At 41.0% G+C, this 25,720-nt stretch overlaps 2 protein-coding genes across 3 annotated transcripts in view; one reads left to right on the plus strand and one right to left on the minus strand.

The window, feature by feature from the left end:
* The window catches only part of LOC310902173 (gamma-aminobutyric acid receptor subunit pi-like), a 47,087-nt gene extending 45,257 nt beyond the window's left edge, over positions 1–1,830 (minus strand). The window contains exon 1 of the mRNA XM_083843246.1: positions 1,708–1,830. The gene's annotated coding sequence lies outside the window, so the exon portion shown is untranslated. The remainder of the gene's footprint in view (positions 1–1,707) is intronic.
* Positions 1,831–23,883: 22,053 nt separating this feature from the next.
* ENTPD1 (ectonucleoside triphosphate diphosphohydrolase 1) overlaps positions 23,884–25,720 on the plus strand; it is a 31,727-nt gene continuing 29,890 nt past the window's right edge. Inside the window, exons 1-2 of one of the 2 annotated variants that reach the window (XM_083843244.1) lie at positions 23,884–24,035; positions 24,798–24,970. Coding sequence is in view for 1 of the 2 variants with exons in the window: in XM_083843242.1 (XP_083699368.1) it covers positions 25,180–25,195 (16 nt within the window). In the remaining variant the exon portion in view is untranslated. The other variant, XM_083843242.1, reaches the window with a different exon arrangement.

The following is a 25,720-nucleotide window of genomic DNA, read 5'->3' on the forward strand; positions in this document are numbered from 1 at the left end:
CTTATGACCTGGAGGAGAGAGTCTCCCCACATAGACACTGATGTCTGTGGGCTTCACTTGAGCATTCTGGTGTGGCAGAAACCATCCAGGACCCAACCAGTCTGCCCTCAGCTTCTGTCCATGCAGCCTGTGGCACAGGAGAATAAGGGACATCTCCCTGTATGTCACCGAACACAAGCTCGAGGCTTGAGCCCTGCAGTAGCAGATTAGGCCTAAAGCCACCTCCATCTTTGTAAAAACGCTCAGCCAGGAGGAGAGATGTTCCTCTGATATGTACAACAAAATCAGCCCCTTGTTTTGCAATTAATTGTGTTTGCAGTTGCAAAGGATTGGGGGGGGGGGGGGGGGGGAGAGGGGATGTAACCTAATGTTGCCTTGTTGTCTGTGCAAAATATGAATTTGAACAACAGTGGTTTTTTTTCCTTCTCACTTTTGTAAGGGTAGTCAAAATCTCTACACAAGGAATGACTTTTCTGGGGATGCAAAGCCACTAGGCACCTGCTCATCAGTTTGGGTCTGAAGTTCTTAATTCCTTGCTGAATTAGTAAGCGTCCTGTAACCAGGAAACTTCCAAACTAGCTGTTTTGAGCAGTGCAAAAGGATGAAAGACTGGGAAGGAGAAAACCAGATATTAAAACAGCTTTGTTTTTTTCAGTCTAGAAAGTTGTTGCATTGGAAACAAGCCGGCACAAATGAATGTAATTAAAATTAGTAGAAACATATACATTAGCTAATGATATTCACAGGAAGAAATATTTCTAATTATACAAAAACAAAATATTGAATATTCTCAAAGAAGTTCAGCGCCCTGGGCTCAATTGCACACTTGTGCCTGCTAAGGCTAAAGTCAGAGGCATTATTCTGACAGATGTGAATCTGAGCTCAAAGTCAGCAAGAACTCTAAGGGGAAATCACAAAAGGGACTTTGAAAGTACGTGGTATTTTTCAATAAAACATGTACTTTGGATTTTCTTCCAGTAATATGGATTTGACTAATCTTCCCACATGGATAAGTGTATGACTATTTCAAGGTCTTCCTATTCTTTAAGTACATACTAGATTAGCTTTATTTTATGGTAAGTCATTAGAGTTACCTAGGGTTGTCGTGCTAAAAAGTAACCTTTAAGAACCCTACTTATAAAGTTTGAATAGACACTGAAATTGTGTATACATGGGTGATTTTTATAATTAGAAAGCGTGCTAAAGAAATGCTTTCATTTAACTCAAATATTTCCTTCCATCACCGGTTTAATCAACACATTGTTTTCCTTCAGATATGGCACACATTTTAACGCACATGCACACTCGATCTGCATATTGATTTGAGGTGAGCCACACAGATTTCATGGTGAGTTGGAGGAAAGATGGAAGCTGCCTCCTGAATTAACCTTCCAGGAGATGCTTCTCCACATGCCACTCACTGTTTTTAAAACAAGTTTTACCTTTTTTTTTTTTTTTTTCCTAGGGAGGGAGGATGGGCATAAATCACTCCTCAGTTCTTACTTTCATCTTGCTAACGGCAATTGGAGTTATTCTGGCTGTTGATATTTTGAATCCAGCAGAACGCATCTTAGTACCGAAGGGAGGGGGAATAACATTTAAAAAATAACAGTAGTAATCTGAGGTGGGGAGGAATGCGAGGGGAAGGAAGGGCAGAGTACCCGGGGGAAGGAGCAGCGCTCGGGGCAGGCTCCCGGCGCGCCTTACCTGCGGGCGGGGCGGCGGAGGACGGAGCGCTGCGGCCGGCTCCGTGCAGCCTGGCGGCCGGCCGGGAGTGCGCGGCCCCCGCGCCGCGGGTTCGAGCCCGCCCCTGGCCGGCGGGGGTGGGTGGGCGCTGGGAGAGGGGGGCCGGGGCCCCCCTGCTAGTGCTGGCTTAACGCAGGCACGCGTGCACACACGCACCCGTAGGTGCCTCTAAGCAGCCTCGTCCTCCTGCTGCCGCTCCTTTGCTTGCTCTCGCCTTTTTCAGTTTCTAGTGGGCTTTGGGTAAACTGTGCTGGAGGGAGAAGCGGTGAGGGATGTCTGCCAAAAGAGAGTCGGGACAGCACTTCCCAACACGCTGCATGTGCTTTGGCCCTGTACCAAAGCTTGCATAAAACTTATTGCCTCAAACTTATTTTCTCATTTTCCTTCTTGAAATAGTTGCACCCCAGCAGCCACGGGTAGAAACTTCCATCCTTTTCTATCTGATGTAGACAGCTTTTGGGAGTTTTCAGGTAATGCTGTTTGAGTCTTTCCAGCAGTGACTGGAAGGGGAAAAACTAGTTTTGTCGTTGCTTTCCTTTCCAATCTCTTACCTCAGGAACTGTCTGCAGCCTGCATGTGTGCAGAAGTATCACTTTGTTTGCGGTAATGCTGTTCTGTGCAGCACAAGATGAAAGAAAACACATGGAGAATGAAATTCCCACACCAGGCTATATTAGCGGAAGTAAATTCTGTCAGTTTGATCTGTCAGAAGCCACTGCCTGCAGTAAAGGAAGAGCAAAAGAAATCCTTCCTGACAGGGTCACTATCACTAGTACCAAAATATGGTATTGCTGGTCCAATCTGTGGAGAAGAGGTGGCTTTGATAACTGCAGTTTCAACCGCTAGCATTGCTTTTTTTGATGTTGACGATAGAGAGAGGCAAAGTCTGAGATCCCAGCCCTGCATCTTCTAGCAGTAAGGATCTTCAGATTTGGTTCCCTTCCTCTAGCACATGCTACTCTCAGTTCATGTCACAAGTATGCATGTGTTTGCTTCTTTTTATTATTTTATCTATAAAATGGCTAGTGATGCCTTACTATAGGAGGCTGCTTTGACACCATGTGCCTGCTGTTGCTGCACTGGAAGCTCGCCCCAAGGTACACGACACGGAAAGGGCTGGCGCCCAGAAAGGAAAAGCACATCTCTGACAAAGTGGAGCATATTTCCTTGCTGCTTTGTGCTTTTCTGTTACTGTTATTGCCTAAAGCCCTTATTTATTACTGCATCCATGGGCAGGAGAAATTAAAAATGTAAAATCCCACATTCCCTGCAAATATTGAACGCTGATCCAATTATAAGTCAAGAACATGTGCTGAGTGTGCCCGCTCTGGGGTAATCCCCCCCCCCCCATATCTCTTGTTTGAACACACTTTAACTGTAACATGTATAGCATTTATCTTTAATCAGTCAAGCAGAAAGCTTGAAACCCAATGGAAAAAAAAATCCCTGATTGTTTCTATTGCAGAGCAGCTGCAAGTGGGAGAATCAGCAAGTTTGGTCCCATGTGGCATTTCATGGCATTAGAACTGAGAAAACGGCTTTAAAGATGATTCTATTACCAACTGGCATAGAAACAATGCTGATGTTTGTTTATTATTCCCAATAGTACTTCAAGCATAGATTATATCTAATGGACAGTATCAGAAATTCTGAAAATTCTAGGGATCTTTTTCTACCTAAATCTTAAAACATAATTCGAGTTCCCAGTAACAAAAGGTCATAATTTAAATAGGATGAAAACAATCTCTCCGAAAATTCGAAGCATGCTGTTTCAGTTGTCAACACTCAAATGGAAAAATCTGAAGAGTAATCCACTTTCAAGGAAGTGAGAATAGACACCTGTCTGACTTTCAAGCTTTTAAAAGACTTCAAGGCAGTTGAGACGCATTTGACAATCCTGTGCAGCGTGCATTCTCTCCAGAGAAGAGCACGGAGCAGTAGCTGCCAGTGGGACTCGAGATCACCTGAAATGGCACCCAGGCCATGAGCAGTGTGACGGTGTCTGCTGGAGAGAAGCAGGTAAATGACAGCATTTAAAAATGAATTCCATTCCCAAGACAAACCAACATAAGCTTTTGGGCTGTCGGTGAAGCCTGTTAATATAAAACTAAAGCTTATGTTGGTTTGTCTAACCGCGGATTGTGCAGGTCCTTCAGAGTGCTTGTGGTTGTTGCACCATCAGCAGGGGCTGTGCTCCCTCCTTCTGCAAAGCCCGTGCCCTTTCCCATTGTAACAGTGGGACCTCTGAGGTGCCAAACCCGTCACCTGCCCTTGAGTTAGTCCCAGAGCAGGATGGCTCAATTATTAACCCAAAGCTCAAGTCTTTGAATAGAGCCATTCATACGCTGGGAAAATCAGCTGACTCCATCCTCAGGCTGGTAAAGAGTAATGAAATTGTTTCAGAGAACACACAAAATCTGGCTATCCACAGTAAGAAATCATCTAATTCTACGCGTTTAGCCCTCTGCATCCGTATCGGGTAAGTTGTTTTTTAGTAGTTTTTCATTATAAACTGCAATCTCAGCGGTTGTTGTAATCTGCAGTGCTGATTAAAAAGCATTATAATCTGTAATGACTTTCAATAGCTGTCATGCTAAGAATAATAGAAAATATAGTGAACCCCTAATATCCCTGGGAATCCTGGAGATGTATTAAATTGTGATCAGCAGGCTGGCTATGGGTTTTTAATTGCTTGAACTGCTTGCTCAATAATAGATTACCCTTATAAATAAGCCAATATCATCATCATTTAATCAGATTGATACATGAAATACTTAGTGGTGTGATGTATCATAAACCAGAACATCCGCATTTTTAATTACATTAACATTTCATTAGTATCATTCTTGAGATGTTAATGCAATGGTAAATGTTTGGAATTCTTACTAAGCCAGTCCTGAATAAAAGCTGTATTTGTGAGGACCTGAAAGTGAGACCAAGTAATACAATTCTGTACCTAAGCTAAATGCAAAACAAAAAGTAAGAGAACACCCAGTGACATATAGAATTGATTTAAATCTTTCAACTTTAATGAGCCAATACGTAATACTGATGTTGAGGACTTACAAAATCTGCTAACTGGAGAATATCTATTTGAAATTACTATGAACTACTCTTTCATTATAGAGTGCCCCAGAGACTGTAATGGAATGGATGCAAATAACACCATAAAACATGCTCTATCTTTAGAATTCTTTAGAAAAAAGTTTTCTGGTTATTATATATGGGAAGTAGAGGGAGAGTCAGTTAGTGTCCTAATACGTGATAGGGTCTACACTCAAGTAGGAATGTTTGTCCATGAAAATCTAAGTTCTTATACCTAGTACAGACTGCATGAATAGTTGCATTGAAGTGATTATTATAATTCTCAGTGACCTGAGGGCCACGTACTCTGCAACTGTTCCACATTATTTAAGTGAAAATAAAGGAAATAGAAAATAGTTCAAAATTTAAGAATTCAATCTTCCCTTTTGTATCTTGCTGACCAGTCATACAGAAAGGAATTTTTGAGTGTTACCTGCAGGAAGAGAGATACAACACAATCATTGTTTGAGTATTGGATGTTTTCATCATTTTGTTTTAGACCTATCTAGGACTGATATTTCTCTGCTCTCAGTAAGCTTTTACTTGTCAAGCAAACTTTGTATTTCACTTCTCACCTCTGTTTCACTGAAGTCACTGGGGCTTAATGGCTTGCTTTAATGTTCACCTGACCTCTTGTAGGATTACTCATGCTGAAATGTTCTTACTGAAGCTGGGGCTCTACTACCCTGCCTTTCAGCCTGGAGCACTGTAGTTCTGTTACCTCCATGGATGCCACTGTTTGCAGCCAGGATGCATCTTGCACATGAACACCTTCAGCTCAGGTCATAGCTTTCTGGCACTTTGTTAACCTTTACTCTTCACAAGTAGTGTCAAAGCACTCCAAGGGGAAACCACCCCAAGGGCAAGGCACCTTCACCTGAAACCATTGTATCTTTAAAGGCTGTTTTGAAAAGCACATATTTTGGGTTGTATTACTTGTCAGTTCCTTTACAGCAGTAAGGATGCATTTGGCATAGCTTTGTTAGCTCTTGCTACACTATTGAGTATGTCCAGGTGCTGGCTTTAACGAAGTACTTATGTTTCCATTATGCCCAGAATAATGTCAATACTCAAGAATTAGATGAAATGAGTGAAAGAGCTGAGATGAAGACACTGGATTTGATTATCTCAGGTAATTGATTTTTCTTTGTATGATTCTGTCAATGCTTGAAAGGCCAGGTGGATTAACTGATTCTGTCAAGAACAGACAGGCTTGTGCTAGCCTTGCATCATATACAGTCTTCCAGTTTATTAGGACAGTGGAAATGTGTAAGCCTCTGGCTGTGATGTATCTTGCTGGTTTGAAAGACGTGGCTTGACAGGTTTTCTTACCAGCCCGAAATGCTCACTTTTCATTGTGAGCAGAATGTACCCGTTCAGCTGTCGATTAAAAAGCCTCAAGCTAGTGCATTGCTGAAGCATCAAGACACAGTTTTCACCATCCCCATTACTGCAGGGAACTGTATCGATATTAATGCACTACATCATCATTATGATGTCTCTAGCCTGAGCCATGATACACTTGAGTATAGGTAGGAAGCCCCAGCTGTAAGTAGGACCAGGAAGAGGTGTGAGGCACCAGACATGGGAACTGTCTGGCCAAACAGGTTCACTGAGTTGCTGTTGTGCAGTCCTAGTGGTAATGCCAAATCTCTGGAAAATGGTTGACCTTTCTTCCCCAAAGCTGGCGTGGTTATTGAACTTTTCTTATTCTTTATGAAAGTAGTTGTCAGAAGTGCTACTTTCTGCTCTCTCCTGCCCATGCTCAGTCTAGTTAAAGATGCCACCAATGTTCATGACTGTACATGCTCACTTATCATCAGCTACGCATGCATGAGACATGCTAAAAATTTAAGAACTATACATCAAAGGCTCACTTAAGTCCTACCTGCTGTGTGATCTGAGCAAGATGAAAAGAATTGATGACATAATATTGAAATGCTGCTTTCACAGAAAATGCTTTTTTCCAGCTCAAATGGGGTTGCACTGTGCTGTGACTATATGCCCCAAGGGTTTATCTGTTTACAGTTCAGTTTATGCCTCTGTAATCTGTCAACACGTGACATGACGTTAGGGAGATCATGTAGAAGTTTGTTTCTTTTACAAGGAATAAAAAACTTATTTTGTTTCTGTCTTTATTTTCAGCATGAGTTACGAGTTCCAACTGCTAATGTACTCCCAAGTTTGAAATATTGAGGAAACTGAGACAAATTTTGTTTCTAAAGCTGGCTGTGCACTACCCCATAATCAAACTCCTATTTGTGTTCTTAATTGGTTCTTAATGTACCATTTATTAAGAGTTAGGCTATGTGTAAACAGAAAAGGTATTCAACAATATTTGCTTTAAAATTTACTTATGAATGTGGAGACTGTTTCTAATAGGTGCTTGTTAGGCTTTCACTTATGAAAGCATACAAGGAGAATAATAGCAAGACAATAGCCTCCTAAATGTCCTTTAAATTACAATCTTATATTTATCAAATTAAAATGCAATGTTTGCTTTTGTCTGCATTATGAATATGCTGTGTATGATGAAATTCTAAGACATACAGCATATTTAGGCCAATAGCTGGTGAAGTTAAACTTTTCCAAGCTCATTGTAAGTAGGCGATGACAACATTATTTTCAATTGGGAATAACTCTCTGTAAGACTTTCAGAGATTTCCAAGGAAAAGAAAATTTGCTTTAACCTCAAAATAAACTTCCTGAATTTCTCTAAGTTTCTTTAGGGGAAAATTCATAGACCACAGAGAAATAAATCCATAAATACCATAAGCTTGGCTTTGTGAAAGTGTGGAGCACCAGGTTCCTCAAGCACATGATTTGCTAAAGGTGTACTTCAGTGCCACGCAACTGCACTTGTAGTACTCATGCTGAATCCTGGCGGTGGAAAAGTGTTGGGCAAAGGTGCTGACACTTTTCACCAGCTGCTTCAGTAGTCCTTTGGGGAGGACACAGGCAATCCATTCAGCATTAAATGTCTGCTGTAGTTTGCAATAAGCAGGGTGATATAGCCTAGGCAGCGTTAAAGCAACACAGTGGTGGAAAAATCTCAGATGAGATCTGTCTTCATTAGAAAAACATTGTGTCTTTTTTTAATAACCACCGGTGCATACTTAAGTCTCTGCATTCCTGGAGCTATTCAGATTGATAGTTTCAGATCTGTATAAAGAAATTACTATCGTGATGTTCTGCCTTTCTCAGGCTCTTGTGCAATGGATGGAAGTTATGCCTCAATTCCTGTGATTTTGAAATTACAGGTTACGTTGCTAGCTCACAAGTGAATTAAATAAGTACGGAGTATCAGGCTAGATTACAATCCTAAACCTAAATATCCATATTTTAAAAACCTTAAAAGGATCTGACAGATTGCTGTCATGGTTTAATGTATCTGAACTTCAGGTCAATACAGAGGACTTCCACACGTTCCTATTTAAATCAGATGCAAAACTTTAATCTGGGTAACAATGGACCTTAATTCCACAGGAGAAACGGTTATCTCCATTATCCTCAAGGCAAAAGTGTATTAAATTGCCAAAAGACCATGTGAGAAATGTGTAATTATGTTCAAATCACTTTCCATTTTCCTCAAGAATGCATGTGGAGTTGCTTTAATTCAAAAAAATACATTATCTGTCTGATCTATTAAACTAGAATAAAAAATAATTCTGAGAACAGAAAATGCCAAAGGCAGTTTAAAAGGAGTTATAGATATACATGTCGTACAAAAATCTTTCAGTAGAAGCTAATGTGAGTCAACATCTACAGTGGTCTTAGATGTCACATGAATTCAAAATCATACAGTAATTGATGGAAATGGAGTGAATTATCTTCAGTGTCTGTTTTAATGAACTCATCAGAGAAAACTCAGCAGAGAACTCAGTTTAAGCCCACTAAATGAACCTTCCTTGGGATGTGCAGCGCTCACATTACACATCACTAACATGTTTGAAAAGCATACCTTTAGCTGCATATGTACTCTTAAATCCAGTAAAAGGCTGAAAATACCATCTAAAAATTAAACTGTAGCTGTCAGAGCCTCAACTTTTTTGAAAGTATTTGTATTTTTAGTTTAAGACTATTTATTCCAAACATAGTTTTGGGTGGGTTTTGGTGTGTGCATGTGTGTGTGTTTTTTCTTCCCCAGCCTAATCACTCCTGGTGTTTTCTTATTATTCTACAGTACTGTTTGTCCTGCATTTTCTTTATCTTCTGCTCTCTAAGTGTATTTTATTAAAGGCTTGCAAAGTTACATTGAGATTTTAATACCTCGAGTTGAGCAATTACTGTTAATCTCCTGGTCTAATTTACATTATGATGTAACAAAGTTGTTTTCAGACAATTTTACAATTACATTTCCAGACTATAGGCATACTACAGTGCTGCACTGAAGGGGGAGCCTAGAAAACAGCATATTTTGGCCAAATACCCATAGCTGGGGTATTTGTCTCAGAGGCAAAACAGGCCTTAATGCTTGGCTCTGGGATGACAGTAGACAGCTGGAAAATGGAAACCTAAATTATGAGGAGCAAGATTATGAAAGCCCAGTTCCTGTGTTTGGCTCATAGCTGGTGTCTGAAAAGTGCTCTGGGTTTTGTGCTGATGCTTTGTCCTCTGACTGGGGTATCGGCAACAAGTCTTTTGAAGTTTGGGCTCCTTAAAGGCCAGATAAGGTTAAGTTCAGGATTCAAACTTTCTTCTGGGAAGAAGGCAGGACACTGAAAGATCTGATCTTCCCTTCTGTGTTTATTTTTGAATAAGTCAATAAATTTGAAACTAATGATCTATCAAACCTGAGTCAAATTTATTAGTGTATTCAAAATTAATTACTGGGAACTTTCAGGCTAATATGTGTAGGCAATGACATATATTTTATTTCCTTAAACAACTAGATTGAAAACTCAAAACTGCAGGATTAGTGAAATAAAACAGTTAAGATTTTTTTCAGGTCTGTAATGACAGTATGATTACATAATGTCTACTCTCTTGACAGTGCAGAATTAAGTATAATTTCAATAGCTAATGTGCTGGCATTTTTGAAGAAGCATCAGTTTTATCTCTGAAGTAAACTAAAATTTTTGGGGAATTTTATTAAAAATGAAAACAGTGTACACTTTTAGCGCTTGGAGAAGCTAAAATTTAAAATAAGGGTAACTTTTAAAGTTGTACTAAATCAATTCTGCACGTGATGTTCTTCAGTACTTTGTGTATAATACTGAAATAATAATTATCTGCAAATATTTTGAGTAGCTACGGACCTAGAAATTTGAAAATTTGCCTCCTGGAGGTAAAACAATGTAGAATACTGTTTGCTTTCTGTGAGTAAAAATTACTTAAATGAATTCATCTACTGCCGTCATATAAAATAGCAAATGTTAAGGAAAACAATTTATTTACAATATATTAATATATTTTAGGCTTACAGTATAACATATATATGAAATGTGAGGGTTTGGGTTCAAGTTGCAATTCTAGTCTATTTAGTTTTGTGTAGTCAATTAGCACTACTCGTGAAATTTTCTTCTAGGATGTTATTTTCCTGGTCACTTGCAGACAAATATGAACAGAAAATGAAAATGTGGGTTCAGACAAAAAATGTGTTGTCACCTTTATTCAAGGATTACCTCCTTGATGCTGTTAAGTGTCTATGACTGTCTTCTTGAAGAGTGTATAATGTTTGTTACAGAGCAAATGCAGACATAAACATGGACAGGAGATGGGGACTGTACAGTTTTATGCCCTGAACATGAATAATTGATTAAGGGAACACAGACTATACAGAGAAGAAGATCTTGTCTTGATATAAGTAAAAGCTCTTCCCAAATGTTTCTGAGATTGCAGGTTTTGTATCTCTTAAGCTGGTGGCACAAACTTGAGCAAGTGAGAAATCACAATTGATTCCAAGGTAGATACTTTAAAACAGGTACTCTGAACTGATTCAAGAGCTGTCTTAAAGGTAAGAAAATATATAAGTATTTAAATCGTAGAGGGTAATGATAGCTAAAGTGTCCATTAAGTATGCCAGCAAAACATCAACTGTAACATTTCAAAATCAAATATGTTATACAAAATTGGTTCTTGTAGATTGTTTTTGTATGCTTATACCCAGTGGGGAAAAAGGAAAGTTACTTGGTTCTGATTTCTCAGCCAGTGTATACCTATGAAAAAGACATATCAAACTTCTTCATTAAGAATATTTACCATTGTAGTTGCTTGTCAGTCTGTCTTTACATACTGTCTCCGTATATCCAAAGAGGACCCTCAGCAGAGCACAGCAAACATTATTGGTGCAGGTGCTTCAACTTTTTATTTCCTGCAAATGCGATACGGCTTGTAACAGCAACACACAGTGGATGGGAGACAGGTTTATGGCTCACAAAGTGAAATCAAGATCACTTGAGGCTCTCTTTTTTGAAAGGAGGAAAATGCTCGCATTAATGATGATTTGCTGTTCCTGCTGAGGGTGGCAGTGTGGTATCATCCTCAGAACGAGGAAACCCCTGCTCTGCTCCAGCAATTCCCACTGTGGGGTGAAGGTGCGCGTTCATCCTGCAGCCTAGGAGGCTGGCTCACAGTGATTACAGCTAACGTAACGAGGTCTAACTCAGGTGAGGTGCATACAACAGCATCTGTAAATAAAGTGGAATCACGAGAGAAACTGGCCAAAGCAAGGTGTTGGGGGGGGATTATCACAGTCAGGGATGGCAATTCTACCCCCGGGGAAAGACCAATTGTTTTGCTTGCAGGGGAAATGCTTTTCCCAAGGTGGATATAAGCGGTTTGTGGCTTTGCAGCTGTGGAGAGTCTGAAGCCAGCTTGCCGGTACATGTAAACAGCTCCTACAACTTAAAAAGCTTGCATAAAGCACTGACACACCTCTGTTGAAAATGGCTGATGTACCCGCAGGAGCAGGGCAGGTAGATAGGATAGTGATGACTTTGTTTAACTATGGACTGATTTTTGAAAATATGTGGAGTGTATCTACGGTATTGACTGCCGATGAATTCTGTTTATCATCAATGTTTTAATTACACATGCAACAGCTTATTTCAGCTAGTGGCTTTATATAACAAAGGATTTCCTGGTAGTTGTTTACCTATCTCCTTATCTAATCAGCTCTCTGTATTGTGAACAGTTCTGCTGTTTGAATGTTGATCAGTGTTTGGGTAGCTCTCAAAGCACTTGCATGTGATCAATATTTGTTTATCTTGTTACCTTTAAACCAGGTCTTCAGCAATATTACTTCCTTTGCACACTATTTAAGTAAAGTATTGCAAGTGTCAGCGCTGTTTATGCTAACCAAGGCATTTAAGCAGTGGAATTATTAATGCACCCCATACAATTAAGAGACCCAAGACCTGTAGCCCCAGGCAGCCAGCCCTGCTTCCTAATTGCAGCTCAAGCTCTTCCTGCTGTGGTGCTGGCAGCCTGAGCCTGGTGTCACGCTGCTGGGAGAGCTGCTGCTGGAGGGCTGCTTGCCTCTAAAGTAGTTGAGATTTAAGTTCTGCTGGAGCAAATGCTCTGATAAAACCCTACATTATTTAAATCTTTAATGTGTTAGTGAAGACATTTATTTTTCTTAATCTCAAAATTATGGCTAACGAATTACTTTGTTGGAGTAGTTACAATTTTAACTGACATGCCCAATGTCACCTTGACACTTTAAATCAGCAGCTTAGTAATGAGGCTGTACAAACATCTCTGGAGATTAAGTGAGCTGTCATTGTATTCAGTCTGCAAGATTCTTATTCTATGCTTGACAATGGAAAAAAAAATATATATATATGTTAAAAAAGGCGCTTAAATGGGTTACGTGAACTTTGTTGTGAACAAAGGATCACAACATCCTTTTAGGATCCTGTTAGGATCCTGTTTCTGCAGTGTGATCACCAGGTGAACATGTGTAATTGTTGTACTACTTTTTCAAAGAAAATGAGTATCTTTGCTGTAGTGCACATCAAAGAGTAGCTTTGAATGCATGAACTAAACAAATCTTGCACGAAGTGGTAAATTAGCATTCAATGACCAACATGTTTTCAAAATAGCTGAAAACACTGGGTTTCACTCTGCTTATAAGTTCTTTGTTTGACTGTTTTCTGCTAATTATCTTTCAAAGCCTTAAGCCACCACAGCTGCCTAAATTTGGATAGGCTAGAAAGTTGTTCTACCTGTGACAGCATTTTTTTTTACTTTTACATCATCTCCTTAAAGAAATTATGGTCATATTTGCAGTAAACTTCTTGAAATATTTCCAACTTCTTTGCATCTGTAGATTTATTTTCTTTAAATTACTTTCCATTTGCACAGGACATCTTTAGGAAGCAGGCCATGGTACAAACTCAGAGTATATGTCAGGATAGATCTCTCCCATGCCTTTCTGACCCATGCACTGCTGCTTGGCCATACAAGGGGCAGCCCACAGGGTGTGTTTTTTTTAGCATGGAGCTGCCCCAGGACAGTGACCAAACTGCCTCTGGGCTGCTTCATGCGTGTCAAGCCTAGGACTAGACCCACATGGCAGAAATCGGTGACCTGTAGCCGCCTATTAACTCTCAGATGCTGATGTGTACAGCCTTGGGCAAGCCCTGTCTCTGAGTTTCCCTGAGGAGTGCTTTCAGTCCCGAAGGGATGTTTGTTTCCAAGAAACTGCATAAATCCTGCTTTGATTAAAAAAATACAAAGAACACTTTGGTGATGGTGAGGACAACCAAGGGAGGTGCAAGCAACCCTGGAAAGCACTGTGCTTTGTGTGCACTGTGCCTGAATACAATCCCACCTCTTCCTCCCTCTGAGGAAACCACAGGCATTGTACAGACTCATGGTCTTGTAACAACAAATCCCAATGTTCTCTTGCTTCTTGTTTTATTTCCTCTTTTCTGTGGGAGAAACCAAGGTCTATAAACACCCTGAATTAGGAGACTAAAGAAGCAGGCAATCAAAGCATGGTTTGATCCTAGATTTTTGGCTTTTGCCAAGAATCTCAAACAGTCGACATAGAAATACTCCTTGTATATCTCTGAACCTTAGTGAACCTCAGCTTCTAAATGTTTGAATGTTTATCTGCATTCAGCGCCTGCTGGTCTGCTTGCTCCCCAGTGGCCGTGCAGAAGCATAGTGAATATAGTTAATGTCTTATGTGGTGGCACTCAAAGGAGGTGACTTGGCTGCCATTTGTTTTGAGTTTCCAGCTCTTGCCTGAGTGACTGGGTGTTCTTTCACTCGTGCTGGATTTTGGCTGGAGTCCAAAACTGCTCTTGAACTCAGACTTTTTGAATTGCCGTTGAAGGAGTAAGACCAGGATTCAATGAGAAGTGCCTGAGGCTGTTTGATATTGAGATTTTGTGTTGCAGGTTTTCCTTTGTTGCTTGTCTTCTCCTCGGTTATTCTTTTTATAGTCATGTTAACAGCTCATTGGAGGGTAAGGTAGATTTATAGATTTCCTTATTAAAGGGATAATTGAAGGAAGGGCTCAAGGAAGATAGTTTCATCGAGATTTACTTGGCTGACAAGTTCATGAGTACGATAAAGACGCAGAAAACTACGTGGAAAGAGACATTGAAATGGGAGTAAGAAGATAAAGGGATTGTGAACAAAACTGGGTGAGTCTGAAGAGGTGATAGTCATTACCAGAGAGGAGGCTTGTCTATCCCTCCTATAAATTAATGGTAGTGGCTAAGCTATCCTTATTAAACCAAAGTTAAGGGATGGATCACAAATATCTAACTTCCATTAGAAAGAGGTGATGGAATTTGCCTGGAATAATTATATTACAGCTCTTTTATCAGGAGATTTGCATGGATGTGTGTATAAATACATAAAAGAGAAAATAGATCTTCAAAATAAATACTGCGCTCTTGTATTTTGCCTTTCCTGTGTCAAGAACAGTCAGCTGGGCAATCGGTTTGAGATACGGTCAATCTGGGGTGAAAAGGATGAAGTGGAGGGAAATAAAAATCAGAAGCCATGATTGTCTCCTTCAAATAAAGAATTGTCAATGAGGATCAAAACCTTATGTTCTGTAGTTTGAACAAGTGCAATTATTACAATGCTAGTACTTTAAAAATTAAATCAAGACTGTAAATGCTAGTTTTCTGCAGGTGGCTGTTACCATCATTTCAAAGTCGCTTTTTAATGTATTTTGTATATAAATCTTGCTGTACAAGAAATGGAGATGAAGAGCACTTATGAGAGCATTCTGCAGTAGATCTTCAGCTTGTTACTGCTGTCCTTTACTGCTATCACTACTGTGTCTTAAAATATATGAAATATGTGCAAAAGGATTGCCAGATTTTAGTTACAGGCAGTCATTTAGAGCAGCAATGATAGACTACTACATAAATCATGCCATACTTCAATTAGTAAATGTTGTCATCTTTAACATAGCCTTATAGATTGCATCTGGGAACAATTTCAAGTAATGTTATTACTGTTGTTCTAAAGTAAAACCAGTCTTCATGCTTTAAACTTAGTTTAGCAGCATTTTGTTTAGAATTTCTTAGACATAAAAGCACACCAATTGTAAGAAGCCTTCTCCAGGGGAAAGAAACTTGAAAAACTCAGATAAAATTTCTTAATGTAAAAATATTAGATTTTTTTTTTTTATTACAAGAAAAGGAATAATACTGGGAAGTGAGAGGAAGGACTTCTTAAAAGAGAAAGCAAGCTTCAGATGGAGGAAGGGAGTAAAAGAAGTGACACTTTAATTTAAAAAGAAAAAGGAAAAAATGAATGCTAAGGGAGGGGCTTAAAAGTAGCAAAGGAAAACTATGTAAGAAAAGACTAACGCATTGAGGTTGGCAGTATTTGCATTTGTACATGCTATTGTAGCCCCCATCAGGTATTCCAGGATCTCCGTAAGTTTAAATGAAAGTTTACTTTGGGAAAATGCATTTTCCAATTTCATAATGCTAGGCAGGCCTGTATCACAGCGGTAGGTAATGCAGTTCTCTGAATTCCAGACTGTTCTTTGAAACAGTACAAAAAAAAAAAGTGCTCAGAGCAAAAGAGAAGCAGAATAGGCTGGGGCTAATCTGCCAACACTTGGAGGGAAAAAAACATTTTTCCCAGCCACAAAGAACCCTATTGTTCCGATGTTAAATACTTAATTTTGCCTGCATTTAAACCAAGCTGTCTTTAAACTCTGGTTTCGTACTATGGTAAAGCATGTGCCGGTTAATGTGGCAGTGTGCAGTGGCACAGCTCCAGGGAGGAACTGAAATCTCAATTTTTCAGGGTTGTTCACTTTTTCACAGCCTGCTTGCACTGATTTCAGTGGAGGAGAGTGCAATCTGCCCTTTGAGGTTGTGAGACCTTACTGTGTGTTTGGCACCTTAGAGTTGGTATTACATGAGGGGAAACAAACCCATGAGAAATCTGGGCATTTTGGAAAACATTGGATGTTAATGACAGATATCTGCATATGGCCTTCTGGTAAATCTTATTAATGGATGTTCAGTGTATTTGCTTTCATATTGCCTTTGACATTAAGTGTTCAAACTCAATTTCATTTGCCGTGCCCATTTCTGTATGTATGAGCTTCTCTTCATAGGTAACAAGATAATGATACTAGCCTATGAGGTATATTTCACTGGTAGGGCATCAAGTCGGGGAGAGACACAGATTTCAAGCAATTACTGAATTTCTACTTCATTTAGTAGAAGTGAAGCTGCTATTAATATAATAAAGATATGTAATCTGTTATTAACAGATACTACTCACACAGTGCTTCCAGTCATTTCCTTCTACAGTCCCATGCAAACACACACAGGCACACATTTGCTCTCGCTACCCAGTGAGGAGATAGAAAAGGCTGGCACACTGCTGTGCTTGCTCCAGCAGGCCAGTTTGACATGTTCATAATAGAAATATTCATAATAGAAGAAAGCAAGGGGAACTTGGGAAGGACGGTCGGCACACAAATATGATTTTGTAGCACCAAATGATGTGGCTTTTTTTTTTCCTAACAGCACTCTTAGTTGAAACTGCTTCTGCCCATCACTACAGCCTGGTAGCTTCAAGTTATGAGGCAAATTAAGTTTGAAAAGAGTGGATAGTTCCCTTGATAACAAGTGGAAAGCTATTTGTGTTGAGTTAGCTTTGGCTGTAAAGATGGTATACTTAAAGTTCTCTTACATCTTTGCATGTCTGTATAACTTGTTTAGTCATATGGAACAAAAGTCTAAAAAGCACAAAGTTGTTGCAGAGTCATATAGTTTAATAGTACTATGGTTTAGGCCATAAGAGGATGAAACATCTGAAATCTCCAGAACATACTGACCTGGTATATTTTTGTACTGTGTGGCATTGTTGCTTGGAGAAGTTCCTTGATGCTAAAAATAATCGTTTCTACACTGTTTTCTATCTCCAAGGTTACTAAATCTTTCTAACCTAGGCATAATTAAGATTATACCTACAAGTTATATTTTTAGCATGCTGGTTTTTTAGTGTGATGTAATTTTATTCCAGCAGTCATAACTGAGTTCAGAGGAAGCCTGTTCCATGTAAAAGAGAAGAGTAAAAGAGAAATACAGCAACTTCTGTAGGCAGTTGTTCTCTTCTGCAGCTTCCAGTATTAGTCCAGAAATTTTGATTAATGACCCCCAGGTCTTTAAAGACGAGCTATCAATTTAGTGAAAGAAGCTTAAAATGTTCAATAAGGAAGTTGAAATCTGAAACTTGAAATCTGAGTTAGGAAGTTTGAAATTTGACATTCCCTAATGGGCTTGAAAACAGAACTATTTGTTGATTCTAGTTTTTAAACTGGTTTCTCACTCTAAAGTCTCTTAAGAAATGGACTAAAACCCATAAACTTGTATTTGCTGCTGACTGCTTTTGAATGTTAGCAGTCACCCTGCTGCTGGATCCAGCGGTGCTGGTGAGAGCTGAGCCAGGAGGTGGCAGCTGATGTCCTGCCTTTCGCATCGCGTCCCTTCCTGACCAGTGCTGCACTGACCCTGCTCCAACCATGCCACCTTCCCTACCCGAGTGTCCTGGCACCCAGGGCTGCCAGCGACAGCATAAGCTTCTTACCTGCTGAATGCAAGTTCTGCTGTGAATAGAACATTGGCTGGAAATACCACCAGCAGGATTTGCATAGATGGCTAATTTCTTTGTCCAAGCACTGAAAGCACGCTTGGGGAAGAGTGGCACTGTACAAACAGGGTCTCGTCTGCAAATGAGAACTGATCGTAGAGTCTGGTAATCTGTAACTGAGCTAGTTAACGTATCTAATTTGTGAGATTTTCTCTACCTAGAAGTGGGTTGCACAAGAGGTTTTAAAAAGTGATAGTTCCCTTAGAAGAGAAACTGTCATGAGGGAATTCCTTAAAGATGGATGAGTATATTTGTTTAGTCCTTAATGAATCTTTTCAGTTGAAAATATTTTTCAGACTTAAATATCTCTTTATTCGTATGTATTTACAGAATTCCATTCCTCTTGTAACTTCCTTTTTTCAAAGGACTTGGGGGGGGGGGGATATAAGTATTTAACAAACTCATTTGTACAATAATTTGTTTAATAGAATTTATCAGTGTGCTTATAGCCAAGGAAGTTGAAGGTTTGAAGAGTTAATGATTTAATGACAGGTGCTGAGATGTTTAACTTCAGGGGGAAAAAATATCAAATTGAAGAGCCTCAGCTATCAGGTAATGCTGAGATGTAGAAAGGCTATTCCTGAAGGCAAGATTGTCGGGTAAGAATATACCTACTCATTTAAGTAAGTGAAGACACTCGTGCTTGTACAGGAGAGCACTGACAATGCAAATGGCAATTTGAACTAGATACGGAGCTGGAGGCGTGTTAGTGAAAGAACTGAGACATGACGCTACCTGCATGCTGAACAAGTAAAGCATATGTTTAGGTATATAGAACAGCTCAAGGAGAAAAAGCTAAATAGGATTTGAAATTATTCAGGTGTATTTAGTAAGAGAAGAGATCTGTACATGTATTAGATATAGATTGTATAATGAAGATATGACGCTTGGAGTTGGTGGTGGAGGAAAAAGGGGGAAGCCAACCAGTACAACTAATAGAAGGACCGGAGAGCTATTTCTATCATGCAGTGGATATAAATGAGTCTTTAGACCCCAAATTGATTAATCTCTGTTAATACATGCACAAATTCATAAAATTACAAATTAGGCTTCCAACTTTGGATTTCATGTGAAGCTTGATACAACTGGAAATCATCAAGCTTAACCTTTTCTCCACAAGCTCTAAATTAAGGCAAGTACCAAAAAAAAAAATTTAGCAGAAATAATTAACTGTTATGCTTAATTCAAAGAGAATCAAAATGGGGTGAAGACTTTCTGTAAACCAAAATTACTAGTACCTATGCAAGCAATAAATTAAGATACAGCGTTAAATTCAGGGCTTCTTTGAAGTCTGTCCTTTTTCTTTCCATTTTTATCAGTCTGAAGTACAAAACTAAAAAAGAGAACATGAAACCTCACAGAGACTAAATAAGATGACCACACTGAAATGCTTGTATCCGAAGTGATGTAAGGCACATATAAATTCACGTGGAGAAATATCTCATAGTGTGAATCTGAAAGCAAGTATCTGAGAACTCCCATCTCTAGAGACAGTTAGTTGTAGTGCTAATATGCATAGGACATGAGCAAACTCAGAGCAGACCTATGGAAGTTAGGTGAGGTGTAAAGAAGGCAACAGGTTTTACAGCTGTGAGGATTTAGTGTATTTCTCTTTGGTAAAAGACAGGAAATGGTCCAACACAAACTGATGCTTACTTATCTCCCATGGCAAAGCCTACTTTCTGTAACTCTGCTGGAAGGGAGAATATTTTATGCTTCAAGAACACAGCAAAGTAGGTGGGATGATTTATCATGTGTGTATTTATGGCTAACAAATATATGCAAATTAAAGATACTCAGGATTTTTAAGCTATCTCCCTTTTCGACACTGTCTTCATATAGTCCCTCTAGATGGATACAGTCAACTTCTCTTTTGCTGTTGACTGGGTGACATTGGATGGTCAATGTGTCTGTGTGCTGCAACTGGTCTTCCTCTGCAGATGCTCACTTAATAAAGAACAAATCACTTAACAGAGGGTGAGTGGGTAGTCAGGCTGAATTCAGACATTTAAAAAAAAAAAAAAGGCATTTATTTTAAAGTGTTTTTTTTCATTTTATGCATATTTCCTGCATTCTGTGTATTCTTACTGAAAAATAATATTAAAATAGAGTGACTTAATCTGATCTAAATATGTACAGTTCTTTTTCAAAAATAGCTGGTTTGGGGGTTATTTTTATATTTAGTTTTGTCTTAGCTACCAATGTGTTGCATGCTAATTTTTGTCTTGTTAAATCTTAATTTAACTTTGGTCATAAACCATACAGAAGAGCTGGTAGCAAAACTTGTATCCTTCCTTCAGTCGTAAGATAGTAATTATTCAAGACCTGAAGGCATATTGACAATTTATTTTCTTATTTTCATTCTGCAATTTAAGTTTGAGATATTGTGAAGTTCTGCTTACTAGACTGGCTACTGGTGCTCATTATCATCCCATTTCAATATATATGTATACTAATGACTTTTCTCGTATTTCTTTCTTCTCTGTCTTGTTTTTGTTATTATCCTCTTAGGCCATCAAGGATATTTTTCTTCAGTATTCTTCTTACTCCATTTTTTCTTGTGCCATAGTACACTATATATATATATACACACACATAATACATAGTACATCATAAGTCTTGCCTATTTTGCCTTACGGATCACCTTTCTTTTCAAGGTATTGGTGGCCCAATAATATGAAGAGTGAGAATTGAGAGATTAAGGTGGTTGAGAGCTATGGCCTGTGTAGTCAAGGAAGGCTTCCGCTCTATGGGAAAGATGGAAATTTATGGGAAAGATGGAAATTTTTGCTTTGATAAGCTAATATAAGAGTGTCTGCCACTTCTGCTGGATAAAACGATGGGAAGATACTAAAAGATGCAGAGCATAAGAATAAAATACTCAGAAATTCCACCAACACTAGCATATTTGCTCAAAAGCAGTAATATTACTTATGCCTAGTTGCCTGAAAGGAAAAACAAGAGCTCTGTCCCCAGCAGGGGAGTATGATGCATTGTATAAACATGATGGGTAATGATACAAGAAGCAGACTTACAGGGCAGGGTGTTGCCTTGTATGGGACTGTGATTGTTTTTATTAAAATTGGCAAGTAAAGTAAGATGCTCTGGTGTTTGGTTTAGAATATTTACAGCTGACATGGAATACGAAAGAATATGAAATAACCCGAGCAGAAAGAGCCGTCGATATCATGTTAACTAGGTGGTTAAATAATGAACCCTGTGACACATTAACATTTTAGAGTATAATTTTTACACTAAGCTGTAGAGTTTATGAAGGTGAATTGATTTTACTTTTAGTATGTTTTATTTTTAGTATGTTTTATGAATATATTTTTGTAAAGTGAAATAAAAGTGGCAAGAGGATTTTTAATGAAATGAGATAATAGCATTGAAAGTATATTGAATCCATAGAATATGGTATTGCAAGCCTGTTATGGAGTTGGACAATTTGCTAATGAACATATAAATTAGATTGGTAGCTCAAGATATTTGAGGATGGGCCTTTGGTACTGCTTCTTCGAAATATTTCAGTGTCCATCCATCGTTCATATTGCTTCTGTTATCCAGAGGCTGTGTGAAAACTTGTTCATACTTTTCATTCACTGAAGTTTTATATATCTTTAGCAACAAGGGTGTTAACTTGTATTTGTACAAGACAAACGAAACAATTTGTGCTAAATGGCTGTGATGTTTAGAGGAACAAACCTAATAAATCAACTAGAAAACTGATTCACCTCTACAAACAAATGCAGGAACTCTTTTTTTGACCCGTTTCAATGAACGTAATTTCCTCTGTTATCAGTATTGTAGACATCACATACAAACAGTAGATAACTAATGGGTCTGCTGAGCACTATGATCCCTGCGTCACTAAAAGAGTTCAGTTGACTAAAGGCTATGAAATCTGAACATGAATGGAGAAAAATGTAGCCAATAAAGTTGATGACGGGGTAGTGGTTGAGTAACAGACAAGTTGGATGTTTTTCTGTTGAACTTGATAACAAAATAGCATCAGGATTTCTGAGGAAATTACGTTAAAGTAGAAAAGAAGCCAGCAATACAGATATGGTCTGGTGCAAGAAATAGTGAAGAAATGAAAAAAAAATAAAAATAAAAAAATGAAAGGGATTTGTAGATATTAAGACTGGGTGATAGAAGTGGTAGTAATGTTTACTGATGGATTTAAAAAAAAGTAATAAGTAATTTAAAAATAAATTAAGTGAGCAAAAATGCAGTAAAAAAAGTTATCATAGAGATGATATGCAGATTTTGGGTGATGAGATATGAGTATTGGTGACAGCATAGTGATATCCTCTGAGAAGACGATTACAAATATTTAAACCAAAACAAGGAACTAACATGAAAGAAAGGAACTTAAGTCATCTTTACTGATAATGCATTTCATAAGCTTAATGCTGAGGAGCAGAGGAAGGAATGATGCAGGAATGAATGATGAAGGAATGATGAAGGTCATTATCTTTTTTACCTAAACTGCAATAGTAATTTCTCCTTTATAAAGAATGCAGTGATCTGATAATTTTCAGTGTACAAACAGGCAAATATTGTAGAGCTTGTTGCTTGCTTCTGTGTTTCTTCAGAAGTCATGCAAGAGGTTTGGTTTTCATGAAGGAAGTGTTTGGGGTATTCAAATTAAGCATTTGGACATTATCTGTTGCAGATAAACCTGGAGATGTGGGAAGAATTTGACCTACTGTGTTGTGAAAACTGTCATGTCTGGGGGGATTGCAATGTGGGATGTGTGCGCCAAAGAGACTAATGCTGGAGGGGGAAAAAAAGCCTCTTGGCACCAGCAGTGCTTTTGGATAATTTGTCTTTCTAATGCCTATCCCCTCTTCTCAGCCTCCCTTTCCAAGCATCCTCCCTTTGTAGGAAATTCTGCTCCCTGTACTGCCAGCAATTTACCACGTTCTTGGAGACCTTTACTGCTTATCTGCCTGGCACAGAGACGTGGGGAGTAGAGGGCTGCATACCTGCTGCCCTCCTTCCCGGGGCTGCTGCTCTGGTTGGTGGGTAGTGAGATGAACTGGCACACAGGGCTGGAAACCTGGGAAAGCCCAAGGGGTATTCAGCCTCTCTCTGTTAGGGCCAGTGCTTACACACATGGTTTTTCTTGAAGCTTCCACTACAGTCTGTCTTAAACATGCAGAGAGCGGTATGTCGTCATCTAAATACATACCCCCAGGCCATGCCCCTAAGCAAACACAGACAGGATGACTTCAGTATTGTTCCTGAGTGGTGATGGGATGGCCTGTTTCTGTTTAAAGTATTTTAGATGTTTTCATACCAATTCTTTCTGTAGAAACAAGCTACTTTTGTTTCTAATGCCTGAAGATCTGTTCCCAGGCTCCTTGACTCTCCTCTCTTATGGCTCTGTCATTCCATCAGCCCCAAACTGTGAGATTTTAGCTCCAGATTCCAGCTTTATTGCCTTCAGTCCTTCTGTCTCCTGTTTGCTGGAAATTGAGCTAATGTGTCCCAGGGCTCACTCTTACTCCTTTTGAGTCTCAAAGGCAGCACACCTCATCTTCAATATAGCAAATTCAAGAATGAAGTAGTGTGTTTTTAGACATACACACATACACTTGTGTAAACTTAAAGGAGGAAGGTGACTGAGACTAAGCTCTTACCGTGGTTAGAGGGGAGATGGATGTCTAAGATATATTTTGTTCTTCCAAAATTGCACAGGATCCTTGGTTTTGACCTAGGAGCAGAAGAGTAGTACTCATCTCTTGCTTTGGTATTCTTGCCCTTGTTTAAGATGTGTGGAAACTACATCCTGATCTCTCTAGTTTCCTCTTTTTTATTTCTGTTTTCAAGCTTCCTCCTCACACTGTCTGGAACCTTATCTGAACATAAATGCCCATCTCCGGGGCTGCTTTTTTTTCTCTCATTTTGTTTCTTAGTGGAAATGACGCAAGATCTGCTGTTGCTTTTTGTTAGTTTGCAGCTTGCAGTCAGGCGTTTACCCAAAGGCAGGAGGATTTGAAGGACTTTGAAGCCCTGTGTAGCTGTGGCTCTCCGGGACCCAGCACCGGCCTGCAGGGCCCTGCTCTTCCTTCCTCTCCTCTGGACATATTCTGCGGAAACCGGAGGTGGGCACAAAGCTGGATGGCTCCCTGCTGCAGGGCAGCGTGTCCCCTTGTTGGGCTGCAGAGAGACACCCCCGGGTGCGGAGAAGCAAGACAGTAAAAGCCATGCCTCCGAGGAGCAGGCTCTGGTACCAGCAGGGCAGCTTGCTGTGGCTGGTGGCAGCCTGTGCTTGTCACTTCATCCTCTGGGTGACCAGCAGGGAAAGACACGTGGGGACAGGGAAAAGCCCTGAGGATGGGGAGTGGGTGGGCACTGCCTTGAAAAGGAAGTGAAAGAGCTGGGGTAGGTGGCAGCTTCCCTTGGAGTGGGAGGCTGGCAGACCCGAGGAGGGAGTGGGGGGATGTGTGGAAAGGGCCTGAGCACGAGAGGCTGTAGAGGAAAGTTGCTGAGGCTCATCCAGCCCTGACCTGTGTTTGTCACTGAGGTGCAGTCCACCTGGGAGGTGTGCAGTGCTGGGGTGAGGAGGGGTCCCTTGGAGCCTTCCTGGCAAGCAGTCGAAAACTTGGCTCCTTCCAGGAGTTCCCCAGGAGCTGCAGCCAGGGGTGCGAGCTCATCCTGTGGTGCAGGCATAGGAGGCGACTCGTTAGCTGTTATTGTAAACTACTGCAACTCTTTTTTGTCCCCTGCCAGCTGCACCTCGGGTATGAAGGTGTTTCTCTCCGCCCAGCACAGTTCTCTTCGCGTACCTCGCTGGTGCAAAGGGAGCTTGCTCAGCGTTACACGACTTAAAAAAAAAAAACCGACAGATCGCCTTTCCTCTGCAGGCACAATGACATCTCGCCCTCGGAGCCAGCGATGTGACCCCTCTTCAGAGCGCAGCCCCAACGGAGCAAGCGGCGGCCGCCCCCGCGGGTAGGCACCGGGCCGCCCCCCGGCTCTGCGGGACCCTCTGACCCGGCGGGGGAGCCCGAGGCACCGCTACGGCGGCGGCTGGGAGGTAATCAGTCCTTTAAGGGGAGCGGGAGGTCAGCCCGCGAGTCGGAGAGATTGAGGCACGTAGAGTTAAGCTAACCCCTCCCACTGCCATGGACCACTGGAGCGCCCATTTTCATGAGCACCTCGCACTGAGGCAGCTCAGAGCCGGCAGAGGCTGAGGAAGAGGAAGAGGGGGGAGAGCGAGGGAGGAGGGCGCGACCACCGGCCCCGATGGACGAGCCGAAGGGTAAGGCCGACCCCGCCGCCCCCGTGCTGGCGAGCGGCCGCGACCCTCGGCGAGGGGGGGAGCGGGGGAAGGGGGCTCCGGGCCGGCATCCCGCGGCTGGGGGGGGGGGGGGCTGTGCGCGTTCCCGAGGAGCTCCTGCCCCTTCCCCGGCCGGGAGCGAGCAGTGGCTGCGGCATCCCCGGCAGCGCGTCCCCCCGCACCCGCGGGGGGCTAAGGCTGGGCGGAGTGGGACCGGTCTGGGGGTGCCCCCCCCCCCCCGCAGCCTCCCCAAGCTCAAGCCGGCCTCCAGCCTTGGCAGTCCCGCTCGGCTGGGCCGCCTCTGAAGGGTCGCTGCCGGCTGCCCCCCGACTTGTGGTGGTGGTGGTGGTGGTCGCAAGCCGGGGGCGGCCGGGGGCTGGCGGCTCCCCCCGGCGCTGCGGCTCCGCAGCCGAGCGGGCGGCAGCGAGCGCCCCGTGCTTGGCGTTTGCAGAAGTTTGGCCGCGTCAGTGCGGGGGATTCCCTTCCTGGCCGTGCGGGGGAAGAGGC

Source organism: Anser anser, assembly GCF_964211835.1.
Source record: "Anser anser genome assembly, chromosome: 7".
NCBI lineage: Eukaryota > Metazoa > Chordata > Aves > Anseriformes > Anatidae > Anser > Anser anser.